Source organism: Streptopelia decaocto (assembly GCF_964273445.1).
Source record: "Streptopelia decaocto genome assembly, chromosome: Z".
NCBI lineage: Eukaryota > Metazoa > Chordata > Aves > Columbiformes > Columbidae > Streptopelia > Streptopelia decaocto.
Window position 1 is genome coordinate 80,663,989 of NC_138657.1, and position 13,052 is coordinate 80,677,040.

Sequence of the window (13,052 nt, forward strand, 5' to 3'; positions counted from 1 at the left end):
TAGCCCCGGCCATTAGTGAGTACAACAGCTCCTTTTTCCTTACCTGAAAGCAAAATTAAACAGCTTTTCCTCATAACGACACCCCCACATCCACATTTATAGACGACACCAAACGGCTTAGAGCCAAGCTTGAAAAATTACGGTCTAAGCTCGTAAAAACATGACTCGCAACAACCGAGTGACAAAGTCCTTGATGAGATTTAGGAAAAATTAATATTCAGATTCTTGAAGAGGAGAGCGTGAGGATGTTTTATATTTTTTAATTATTCTATTTAATTATTTCTTAGTTGCTAAATTTGGGATCCTTTAAATTATCACACAGAATCCCAGAATGTCAGGGGTTGGAAGGGACCTGGAAAGCTCATCCAGTGCAATCCCCCCATGGAGCAGGAACACCCAGATGAGGTTCCACAGGAAGGTGTCCAGGCGGGTTGGAATGTCTGCACAGAAGGAGACTCCACAACCCCCTGGGCAGCCTGGGCCAGGCTCTGCCACCCTCACCAGGAACAAGTTTCTTCTCATATTCAAGTGGAACCTTTTGTGTTCCAGTTTGCACCCATTGGCCCTTGTCCTATCATTGGTTGTCACCCAGAAGAGCCTGGCTCCATCCTCCTGACGCTCCCCCTTTCCATATTGATCCCCATGAATGAGTCCCCCCTCAGTGTCCTCTTGTCCAGCTCCAGAGCCCCAGCTCCCTCAGCCTTTCCTCACCCGGGAGATGCTCCACTCCCTTCAGCATCTTGGTGGCTGCGCTGGACTCTCTCCAGCAGTTCCCTGTCCTGCTGGAACTGAGGGGCCACAACTGGACACAAGATTCCAGGTGTGGTCTCCCCAGGGCAGAGCAGAGGGGCAGGAGAACCTCTCGGACCTACTGACCACCCCCTTCTAACCCACCCCAGGTCCCATTGGCTTCCTGGCCACAAGGGCCCAGTGCTGGCTCATGGTCACCCTGCTGGCCCCAGGACCCCCAGGTCCCTTTCCCCTACGCTGCTCTCTAACAGCTCATTCCCCAACTTACACTGGAACCTGGGGTTGTTCCTGCCCACATTCAAGACTCTACACTTGCCCTTGTTCTATTTCATTCCATTTTCCCGCCCAGCTCTCCAGCCTGTCCAGGTCTCTGATGGCAGCACAGCCTCTGGCGTGTCAGCCGCTCCTCCCAGCTTGGTGTCACCAGCAAACTTGCTGATAGTACACTCAAAATAACCACTATATCTATGTATCTATGTATCTATGTATCTATGTATCTATGTATCTATGTATCTATGTATCTATCTATCTATCTATCTATCTATCTAGCTGTATATCTATATAGCTGTATATCTGTATATCTGTATATCTGTATATCTGTATATCTGTATATCTGTATATCTGTATATCTATCTATCTATCTATATATCTATATATCTATATAAAAGATACAAAAGGTTGACCTTTATATCAACCTTTATTATATAATTATATCATTAAATATAGAATTCAAAAAACCATCATTATTATATATTTTCACTTCTGTTTAAAGAGGCTTTCCCATGTATTTGTATCACACTCATCATAAAAAATCGCTTAATATAAATCAGCGTCTTTGAATGGTTTTTAACCATTTCAAGCAATTAATAAATTGTATAGAATGTTTCTCTTTGCTTATTTAGATTACTTTTAATATTGTTTCCTGCCCCTCTGCTCTGCCCTGGGGAGACCACACCTGGAATCTTGTGTCCAGTTGTGGCCCCTCAGTTCCAGCAGGACAGGGAACTGCTGGAGAGAGTCCAGCCATCCAGCTGCTCTTCCATATTAAATCTACAAAAGCCGAGCGACCGGGAACGGTGCTAAAAGGAGCTGACTCCCTACCTCTCCCTTTTAGGTTTGTCGGCCGCCGCCGGGATCGGCGTCGACGACCTGCGCCGCTTGTGCATCCTCAGGATGAGCTTCGTCAAAGGTTGGGGCCCCGATTACCCGAGGCAGAGCATCAAAGAGACGCCGTGCTGGATCGAGATCCACTTGCACCGCGCGCTGCAGCTCCTGGACGAGGTGCTGCACACCATGCCCATCGCCGACCCGCAGCCTTTAGACTGAGCTCCCTCCCGCCGCGGGACGTCCTGAGGCCGGCGGATTGTAAAATACCATTCTGTTTATAACCCGAAGATATATTTTACTTCTGTTCTGCTTAACCTTCTTAAAAAAAAAAAAAAAAACAAAACCCACCCAACCAAATCGAAAACAGGTTTTAAAAATGTGTTTGCCGCCTTGCTCTTAGCAGAAAGAAACTGAACATGCAGAATTTGGATGGTTTTTCGTTTGGGGAATTTAATTGTCATCAGACGTGGCTCAGGGCTTGAAGTGAAAGGTAAAACGCCTTAGAGGGACTTTATGGTATCGGGGTTGTTCCCTTGGAAACTTTCCTTCTCTATTATGGCATCTCGGCGATAAAGCCTCACAGGAGCCTTTTGTACGCAGAATATATATTATATATATATTTATATCTGAAAAATTCCTTCTCATAGTTCGGAACGTTTAGCAACTTGAAAATTCCGACTGATTCGGGACGTTCTTTTTAGGGAACAAGACTTAACGGAAGACTTGTTGATTTTGTTGACTACCTTGCTATGATTTGTTTGCCGGATTCAAAGGTAGAAGCTGCCAAAAAAAATGAGGGATGAGATAGACGTTGCTTCAAAATCTCGAGGAAAATGTGGCTTTTCCTTCACTAGTTTTTAAAAAGAGAAAAAGCGTAGATTTTTATTTATATAGACATAAGCGTTTTAAAACACTAAAGGAAACGGATGCTTTTCAGTGCTGGCGCTCGATTTAAAGAGAACGGGAACCCCCCCAGTCTGCAAAATCACCACTGAAATTAATAGATCGTGTGCCCAACGGCTTGAACGTATTTTCGTAACTCCTGCTGACTTCGCTGATTTGATTCGAGTGAAAACGTGGCAGGTATTTTAAAGCAAAAACAAATGGCGTGACTTTTTACTCGCATAAACCATAATCATGGATAAATCCATCGAGATTAAGATCCAGTTTTTGTATCTGTTCACCATTTCCACTCAGGGCAAGATGGCAAACTTGTTTTTATACCTCGTGGTTATTTTTCCGCCCTGTGCCATCGACGACCGTATCAATTGGCAATGACTTTGTATAGAGAATTGACCGTAGGAAACCAAAACCAACCCACCCCGCAAAATGTATTGACTGTATGACAGATCCAATATGTATGCTTCTCTCTAGTTAATAGTCGAAATAAAATGATGAAAACCCTGATTTTATTATAAATTCAATTCGCTTCTCTCCTGTCATTCCGCACCTTGAAGCCGGCGGATTCTTTTCGTTGGCAAGACGAGCGGCAGCGGCCAACGGCGGCGGCTTAAACTCCAATCGTCCCAGTAAAACCACGTCCGGAGGGTCTCGCTTTCAACCTATAAAAAGAGAACAGGAGCTGGAGCTTAAACGGAGACACCGGCTTAAGCTTTGCAGAGCTGGACTGAGCCCACGGAATGAAAAAGCTGTTTGGTGGAAGAAACTAAAAGCCTGAGCGCACGTTCTTCTCCCTTTTGAACCACCTCCCGGACTTTTCCTGCTGGGTACGAGGCGTCTCGGCTTTTAGGAAGCGTCTTAACCCTCCGAGTGATGGATTTATCGCACCAAACTGCATTTGAGGAGTTATCCGTGAGCTTTACTCCCTATTTCACTTTGCGAGGGGCTTATCTTGCCCCGCTACGTTCAGAACAGGAGGAGGAAATAACGGCAACGGGGTCTTTCAGAACCAAGAAGCCATAATGGATTGGAAAACCCTTCAGCAACGGCACGTGAAACCTTTCGAAGTCTTGCATTGAAATATATAAGATCCTAAAAGCTGCAGCTCAACCATCCCCAGAATCGCGTCTCTTCGCCTCGACATCTCAAAATGGGGTGAATTCAACTGTCTTAATTATTGCGATGAAATAATTACGCAATCACAAATCTCCGTGCTCGAGGACTTTGCCGGGATTAGCGCCGGAAGGTTTAGGCGGCTTTAACCTTGAAACTTGAACGTTTCAAGCTGACGCTCTAGAGACGGAGGAGAAAATTTGGTTGACAAATCCTTAATTCGATCAGGAAAACTGCCTCAATTTTGGTGTTTTTCCATGAAAAGAATTCCGCCAGGAATTGGCTTTTTCCTCAGAACCCTTCAAATGGTTTTTATGTCTCGATGGTCGCGACTGAGACGTCTTAAATCTTGACGAGGAAGCACTTTAGATCTTTTAACTGCCTTGTGCAGTTGCTTCGTTAACAAGTTAAAGATGCGTCTTAGAAGTGGGATTTGGACTTTATTTAATATAGACATCCTTTCATTCCCTACTTGAACATCTCTATAAAACAAGATGCATATCAGGTATCGTTACGGACGCTGGTTTTGAGAGATGAAGAGATTGACACCTTAAATCAATGATCTCCACCCACTCCTGTTGATCTCGAGTTTCCACCTTGAAAAATTCATTAGCGAGACCGATCGGGAGGCGAAACGACGTTGGACAAAACCTCTGGAGGTTTCTTGGCGCTGCTCTTGTGCCTTGTGAGTAACAAATCCCCCCTAAATTCACACCATTTAAGCCTTTCACCCCAATCCCCTCCCGCTTTCGCTCTCCGCTACCTTTTCCCGTGGCTTTTTCGGCTGATATTCGGTAGCGATTCGGTCCCCGTGACCCAAAAAGCCGCCGCGTGAGGGGTTATTTTTGCGTGAAGCTATTCTTTCAGCCATTGCCTTTTGATAAGCGGTCAACAGAATTCCCAGTAGTTCCTTTGTAGCTTTTCCCCCCCACCCCGTCTGTTTTTTCATTAGCCCTAGTTTGTGGATAATATACTGTAGTTAACTTTCCTGAAATTCTGTACCAGAGTATGTTTTTGATTAAAAAAGGTCAAGATTCAGCTCTTTGGCTGCTTGATTTGATTCTTGGGGGGAGTTTTGAAGCCATTTAATCGCGGTCACATTCTCCACAGCCACAATTGAGGGGCATTGGTGGATATTTGAGGTGTTGGGTGAAGCTCTTTGGCTCCATAAATATCACTAAGGGATGTGACCAAGGACACCCAACGTGGCAGTGGCAGAGACCTGTCACCAAACACCATCATTAACGCAAAACCCGTTTGTTTTCTTCACCCCCAGCTCCTTTATTCCCTTTAAATTTTACTTCCACCCCAAAATCTTGATGCTTCGGTGGTCCCATCATCCTTCTTTTCCAGGTCTATAGACACAAGAATCTTCCCTAAGCGTCGAGAAGGGATTTTTGGTTCTAAGGAAGGCAATTGATCCATTTTTTGCTTAAATTTAAACCATTTCTTTGCTTGGGAAAAGCCCCTGATGGAGTTAAAATAAAATTCAAGCTTCAAATTTCATCTGGAATTCAACAAAGTTGCATTGCCATGAGGAAAAGTTACAATTCTGGGTGGTTTTACTCACCCAGCACATGGAAGAATAAATTCAATGGGGCCAATGGGAGGTTTTTAAGCCCGTAGCTGTTTTACACGAGTCCAAAATGATCCAAAATAATTGAGGTTGGACAATTGATGATGAAGGTGCAGGTGAAAGACCCCAAAACGCAACAAAAAGAGCAGCTATTATTATCTATATATTACATATATTGATTCCCCCCCTTTAGTACTTAATAGGGACTAGTGGGGCCTTCTAGAAGAACCAATGGCAGCCTGGAAAATAAGTAATTAATGGCAAAATGAGGTTATTTCCACAGTATCGAGAGGAATTGCGACAACCACGAGAGCGAAACATTCCAGTTAATGGAAACGAGTCTTTATTAAGTAACTTTTAATATCAGAAAAATAAAACTCTTATAATTCTCTTTACAGCAAATATATAATATCAGTGCTTTGGCCGTCATAAGTTAAAGGCCCTTTTATCATAAAATATATGTTTGTTTTTTTTTCGGCTTTACTTGAATTTATAATCCCTACGACCGCCCTACATATACATAACAAAAAGTGTAGTAAAATTAGCAAATACTAAACTAATTGGATAGGCTGATCGTTAACGGTTGTGGTTTATACAAAGGGTACACGCACCTAATTGGCGATTCCTTGGCGTATTAGTTGCCGTGTACGAGGCGCTAAAATACAAAACACATGCGGGACGAGGGTTCGTTCGGACCTACAGGATTAAGTTTCAATACTGACGCGGAGCTATTAATTAACCTACAAGCAATTAGCAAGAAAGGTGCCCTCAAGGCAACTCTTCGGCTGAAAGTCGCAAAATAAAAACCGTTCTTTGTAAACTTGGTTTTTGATACGAAATGTAACTCTTCAAGTGGAAATAAAAAATAACATTTTCTGTAGATTTACTAGTTCAATACACATTTTTTTTTGTCTTTTTTTTTTAATATAATGACAAAAAAAGCTTTTTCTTGGGAAAATAATGCTTCGAAAAATAGAAAAGAATCCACCCGAACTCCACTTTGTGTCTTTTTGTTGTTGGTTTAATATTTGCCAGCACAGATTTGGGAACGTACTGAGGATGAAAACGCTGGAAACATCCACAGGTTGAAATGTAAGAAGCTCCAAAATACTTATTTTGGCTTATTTTTATTCCTTATGATTGGAAAGATGTCAACTGATTGTAGGGCCGATGTCAATAATACGGGGACACGTCAACTCCTTGTTGTCTTTCCTTTTCCTTCCTAAAAATAAACTCTACCTTGAGATACATGCAAGAAAAAGACGGAGCCAACGTAAAGATGCTTCACAATTGGAATCCTACGCTAAAAAACTCTAATTAAGAACAGCTCGATCGGCCTAACGAACGGAATGTCAGCGGGAATCGTGTCGCCAAGTTGTAGGATGAAGCCAACCGGGCTTTGCCACGTGATACGGGGAGGAATTAATCAATCGGGATATTCCTGATCCTACCGCAAAATGGAATCGCGTCGGGGCAGCTTCGCGCCGTGATTGATCAGCTGAACATCGTCCACGTTGAGAAATCAAACGGCGCTTTCAAAGGATACAAAAGAAAGGGATTCGCACCGAGGAGAATTAGGCCTAAGTTGTCGCGCAAAGCAAAAAGAAGAGTTCTTCCCAAACCTGTTTGTTTCAAAACTGGCAGTGTAAAGAAGGCAGCGTTGGAAGTGTTGCTTGATATACCGATAATGCCACAAACCCTCCGCGGCAGACGGGTTATCGCGCTTCCCGGATCCTTCGGAAAAGCCGGCGAAGCGGCGCGTTATTTCGTGTAAACCGCCGCAAACCTGGCGCCGCCATCTCCTCCCGCCGAGGTTTAGTGTTAGCGTAGCAGCCTTTTGAGAACGTCGACATCTCGCAGAACAACTTCAGCCTGAATCCCAAGAAAAGCCCAACAGTCAGAATTCATTAGGAAGTTTACTAGAGGGTACCGTGCCACCCGTGTCTCGTAAAGAGTTTTCCAAGTCCATATATAATAATATCTATCTATATATATATATTTTTAAGAGTGAATTTGGATTGCCTGAGTAACAGCCGTCTGGCAAACGGGACACGCCGGCGTTTCCTTTTCACAGATCTTGTTGGCACACTCCATGCAGAAGAGGTTGTGGCCGCAGGGGACCAGGGCGGCGATGACTTCGCTCTCGAAGCAGATGACGCAGTCGTGTTTCCGGCGCGATTCCGGGGGGGAGCTGGAGGTGGAACCGCCGTTGGAAGAGGAATAACTGTTGGTACCGTTGGAGAAGGCCGGGATGTAGATGGGGAGGCCGCTTGGGTGGGCGTTGGGTGGGTCGCTCCTCGCTCTCCTCGCCAGAGCGTGATCCAGGTTATCCGGAAAAGTGGGCGACAAACGAGGAGTAGACGGTTGGCTCCCTTGGCGCTGGGGCTTGGCGTCGCTACCGAAGCCGGACAGAGGGTTGACGGGTTCGAAAGGAGTCCAAATGGTTTGGGAAGGCGGCGGTAAGGAGTCGTAGACGGGAGAATCGACGGCGAGATCTTCCGTGCCCACCGAAGGCAACGTTTCTCCAAACCAAAAGTTGCCGGCGCTAAAGGGACTCGTGGGGCTGAAATCGGCCAATCTATTGCTTCCGAAATAGGAATCGGTGGAGCCGCTTCCCAAGGAGCTGGAGCTGTCGTTGCGATAATTGGAGATCATCCTGGCGCGGCCAGGCGGGACGGGGTTGGCCGCGAGCCAGGCGGACCCCAGCGCGCCCCCCTCGAAGCTGACGTCCGTGCCGTTGAAGTGGAAATCGTTCTCCTCGTTGAGCTCCACGTAGTTGCCGGTGCGCATGGCGATGTGCATCTCGATCTCCTCGCGCGCCCGGTCCACGTTCTCGGGCATTCCCGTCACCTCGAAGACGGGCTCCTTGTCCCGGCTGGGAGTGACGATGTACGTGTGGGTTTGCTGCTGAATTCTTTTGATCGTGGCTCCTTTGGGTCCCACCACCAGCCCCACGACGCGGTAAGGCACCCGGACTTGGACCGTCGTCTGGCCCGGCAGGTTGGGGGTACACGATAAACCCCCCAAGGTGGGACCGTTCTTGTTGCGCGACGCTCTGATCATGGAGAAGTGTTCGGCGGCCGAGAGGATTTCCCTTTTGGCCATGGCGACGTCTTCTTTCCGGCCGGTGACGACGAAGACGGGTTCTTCGCCACGAACGGGGGTCTTGATGTACGTGTTCGTCTTGGCCCTCAGCGCTTTGATTTTGCAACCTGTCGAAAGGAAACACAGGCGAGTTTAGCGCGAGTCTAAGTGTAGAAAGCCACAAGAAAAGCGCCTATTTGAAGCGGGTTGGGGAGCTGGACGAAACCATGGGGTGAAACCAGAAGCGCCGTTTCTATCTCCGCAAGCCACACCAGAGAAAGCGGCAACGGCTTCTGCCTCTCACGCTTCCAGCCACAAACTATTTAAGTAACATTTTAACTTTTAAACCCGTCACCTCCTCAATTACCATTAGACGGTGAATAAATTCAAATGGCTTTTCCCCTCCAACACCCGCTTTCATGATTACCCCATAAATACCAGTCGCTTTATATTATTGTGTATCCTTCAGTTATTTCTAAAATCCTTTAAAAAGAGTCAAGACTCGCAAAAAGCAAATTAATCATTCCCAAGTGTATTGTTTTCCAATTTACGACCCGAAATGCGATACCGGCGCCATTACAACCCAAAAGTTACGACAACAAGTTAGCGAACCTGCCCGTGGAATATTTCCATATAACTCACGCTATATATTGTCACCTACACCAAATTCCCCGCTCAAAAGTGCCGCTAGAGTTGTGTTTTCACACTCAAAATTCCACAGTATATTATTTTATATATGTATATATTATTGTCAAATGAACCAGAAGGTGAAAAGCAAGAGATGATGTGTCTTTGCTCAAAGGAACAACAGAGAATTTGCTGCAGAATTATTGGCGTCGGTGATGGAAACCGAGAACCTGCACAATATTAAGGCCTCATGAACTTAAAGAAACACCTGAAATAAAGAGAGAAATGACTGAAATAGGAAACAAATGCTTCATTTAGAGCTTTTGGGCCTTTTCTTTTGATTTCTTTGTTGTTTAGAACAAAGTTGCTCTTCTCGAACACAATGTACTTTCTCTTCTAGTAACTACGTGAAACTATGAGTATTCTTAAGCATTCAGTTATATATATATATATATATGCAATTCAGACTCGTTAGTTTTTGTGCTCGCTGCTTTGTACAGGTCAGCAATTAATAACCAAATATTGGCAGTATTATTACGATCACAACGCATCGCGAGGTAAAACCGGGCGTATATTTCTCTTTGAAAGGACTATAATTATCCTACCGTAGGACATCGATGTCCAGTCCCCAGATTTGCTCCAGCATCGGTTTAGTTTAGTGATCACTATTATTTAGCTGATACTAATTACCAGCTTTTCCAGTCTCTAATTTACAGGGCGACCCGAAGCAAAAGCAAAAAGGCTCATGAAATATGCATCCAAATGTTATTTCGGTCGCAAAGCGGATCGGTCGGGATCGATTTAATCGGCGGAACGGGGTGATATCATTGCTGCTCTTACTCAGCTGGGGGTTCGGAGGCTGCTCGGCCCCTTTCGAGTTCCTCAACTATTCCTGAAGGAAGAGACGCAGCATTTAGACTCCAGTGGTGTATTGCTGAATATTCCACGGCGACTCAGCGCCGGTTGGATGCAGCGAGTCCGAATTCACCCCGGCCAGTGCCACGAATGGAATTCGGTTTTCCTGGCTCCCCGGCACATGCCTCAGCAAGAAGAAAAGGCTCCCAATAGCTTTCCCTTTGTTGTTCACCTTGGAGATGCCTCCGCTTCAAAGCCTGGATTGTGTTTTATTTATTACTGTTATATTATGTTATCCCAACCGGTGGCTGCCAGACGGGGGGGGGATGAAGGTTGAGACCTTTTCAAGGTTGAAAAAGCATTAAAAACCTCCCAAAATACTATAGATTTTCCTTTTTAAAAAGGGACACTTACTATTCATGAAAAGAAAACATTACTTAAGCCTTTTCCGGTGATGTAAATGCCTCCAGCTCAAACTCAGCGCTCCTGGTATTTCAGGCCTGCAAACGTTTCTTTTTATACCTCGCGAAGAACATAAACTAAATCTCAGTGAAAATCCATCAGGAGTAACATTCCAATTGCATCAGCCTTACATAATTAGATATTAAAGTATTACAGCACGGAGCCGGCAGAAAACTCGAGCCCAACGGGTCGGGGATAACGCAAGCGGCCGGGTGGGATGTGAGCTAAATAGATGGGGGGTTCATTTTCGGGGAGCAGAAGGAGCGAGGAAACCCGGCCGCACTTTGCAAAGCAGGTGGACGAGAGCACAAGAGCCTCCAGGCCTAAAAACAAGACGCAAAGAGTTGGATTTCTAAGAAATCTGACCAATATTTAGTGCGACTAATACAACTTCTATCCTCAAGAAGTCTCCCCGAACCGGAATATTCAGGATGGGTTTACACTTTCCTTCCATGCAAATTTTTGTCGACTGAATTCTTTTTAGGATACAATCCCTCCCCACCGAGGCGAAATATTTTATCGCAAGCCAAACAGATAAGAAATAAGCAGCAAATGGATCCTTCAGGAGCAACGATGCTATTTTTTTGAACGCAAACTCCATTATATTGTTTTTAAGTGAGTCCAAGTCCTGCGAAATACCTGACGGAGAACAATCCTGATGTGATGGAGAACAAATGGGTCCTCCAAGCTCAATAGTTTGGATTTTACTTCGAGAAATAAGTGGTTTCAGTTCTGTTTTTCACCCTCAGTGAGACAGAAGGAAAGTTTAAAGACATTAAACCACTATTTCTTTGCTTCTGGACAGAATGGATGTGTCTGTATGATACCTGCCAAGTTCTGTAAAGTGGGGTTTGCTTTAACACACACACAGCAAAACAACACACAAATCCTTTGCCTAAAATGCTCAAACCTGACCTTAAACCTAGGAAGTGAAAATATAAACCCCGCCTAAGCCTTGGCGCTCGGTACGGCTTTGTTTTCGACCCGTTTCACTAGTTCTTCTCCGCTCCAAAAAGCAAACAAAAGCCACATTGATGGAGGCAGCAGCACAACCGCTGGTTATCTGAGCCCATTAGCACCCCCAGAGCGAGAACCGACGCAGGAAAGGGAAGGGGAAGAGCGCGGCGACTTCAGCGTCTGCTTCCCCACACCTACGCTCGCCGCTGCTATATATAAAGCGCTCGGTATATATATAAAATCAGGCAGAAAGCCGGCGAAACGTCATCTTTGTGACTCCACCGCCGCTCCCGCTGGACCACATGAAAGGGCCAACGATGAACGTGACATGAGGGATGTGACCTTATCCCACGGAGATGGCGACAAGAAGACACAGCCCGGCGGAATGGGGTTGGTTTTTGCAGAAAGACGAGGGTTTTCATGCTCTGAGAGGTCTCGGGAAGCTGGAGGACAACGCAAAGTTAAAGCCCTTCGCCCAAAAGTCTTCGCCAAACATGGGCCAAAGTTCCTCCGGCGAAAGGCGGCACCGGAGCCCCAGTTGAGTGCCAACACCTACCTGGACGTGGCCACGTTCTCTACACCTTAAATAACCAACCAAAGCGCTTTTGGATTGGCAGGAAGGAGCAGCAGCCCATGGGGAAGCCAAACTTTAGGCCAGCACAAGCAACGGGGCCCCCCCGCCCGGGTTTTCGGGCCACCCCCCGCGTCCCGCACTCACCCTGGCGCCCCACGATCTCGGCCACATGCTCGGAGCTGGGCACGGGCACGCACTCGGTGGTGTTGACGCTCTTCCTGCGGAGCGGGGCCGGCTGCTCCCCGGCTCCCCCCCCGCACGCCTGGCCCAGCAGCGCCGCCATGGCTCCCCGCGGCCCGCCCGCCGCCTCCCCCGCAGCCAAGGGCGGCGAGAGCAGCGCGGAGCCCAGCGGCAGCAGCGCCTGGGGGGGCGACGAGGACGAGGGGAGAAGCAGCAGCGCGGCCGCCTCCTCCTCCTCCTCCTCGTCCTCCGCCAGCAGCGCCTCCTCCTCGCCCAGCTCGGCGTCCCCCTCGGCCGCCTCCTCCGCCCCGCCAGCCGCCGGCTCCCCGGGGGGGTCCAGCGGGGCGGCCGCGCTCGCCCCCCCCCGCCTCCGGGCGCGCAGGTCGCGGAGGCCGAGGCCGGCGAGGCGCTGCTGGAGCAGCAGCAGCGGGGGGGGCTCGGCGGAGGCGGCGCTGCCGCTCGGCATGGCGGCGGGAGCCGGGGGGATCCTAGCGGCGCCGCGCCGCCATGGGCACGGCCTGGGCGCTGGGGCCGCGCTGCTCAGCGCCGCTTTTGTCCCATGGCGCTCCCGGCGGCGGCGGCCGCGGGGAGGGAGGGAGCGGCGGGGGGGGGGGCGGCCGCGCCATTGGGCGGCGGAGCCGGTTCCTGGGCGGGACCGGGAGGGCGCACTCGGGGGGGTGCGCGGGGGGGTTGTGAGGGAAAAGCGGCGCCGCGGTTGGGGGTTTGTGTTGGGGAAACGGGGGCGAGCCCGGAAGGGATTAAGAATGACAAAAAAAAAAAATCGGAAGGATTTAATGGTTGCACAGCTCCCCCGGGGCGGGCGATGGTTGCACAGCTCCCCCCTCATGGTGGCGGTGGAACAGGCTG

General features: G+C 47.9%; 2 protein-coding genes across 2 annotated transcripts in view; one reads left to right on the forward strand and one right to left on the reverse strand.

The window, feature by feature from the left end:
* Positions 1-4,908, forward strand: part of SMAD4 (SMAD family member 4) — a 19,590-nt gene extending 14,682 nt beyond the window's left edge. The window contains exons 10-11 of the mRNA XM_082074212.1: positions 4-15; positions 1,865-4,908. Coding sequence (XP_081930338.1) covers positions 4-15; positions 1,865-2,076 — 224 coding nt within the window. The 3' untranslated portion in view covers positions 2,077-4,908. The remainder of the gene's footprint in view (positions 1-3; positions 16-1,864) is intronic.
* Positions 4,909-5,776: 868 nt separating this feature from the next.
* On the reverse strand, positions 5,777-12,756 carry MEX3C (mex-3 RNA binding family member C). The gene is made up of 2 exons (XM_082074099.1): positions 12,150-12,756; positions 5,777-8,658 (listed from the first exon to the last, which is right to left on the reverse strand). The coding sequence occupies exons 1-2, from the start codon at positions 12,649-12,651 to the stop codon at positions 7,448-7,450; spliced, it is 1,713 nt and encodes a 570-aa protein (XP_081930225.1). The 5' UTR covers positions 12,652-12,756; the 3' UTR covers positions 5,777-7,447.
* Positions 12,757-13,052: the final 296 nt, after the last annotated feature.

What these genes read in the sequence shown, in the direction of transcription:
- MEX3C (XM_082074099.1), bottom strand. Translation starts at nt 12,651, where the DNA reads ATGCCGAGCGGCAGCGCCGCCTCCGCCGAGCCCCCCCCGCTGCTGCTG. An exon ending in CGAGATCGTGGGGCGCCAGG is followed by an intron (nt 8,659 to 12,149) that starts GTGAGTGCGGGA and finishes TCCTTTCGACAG; the next exon opens with GTTGCAAAATCAAAGCGCTG.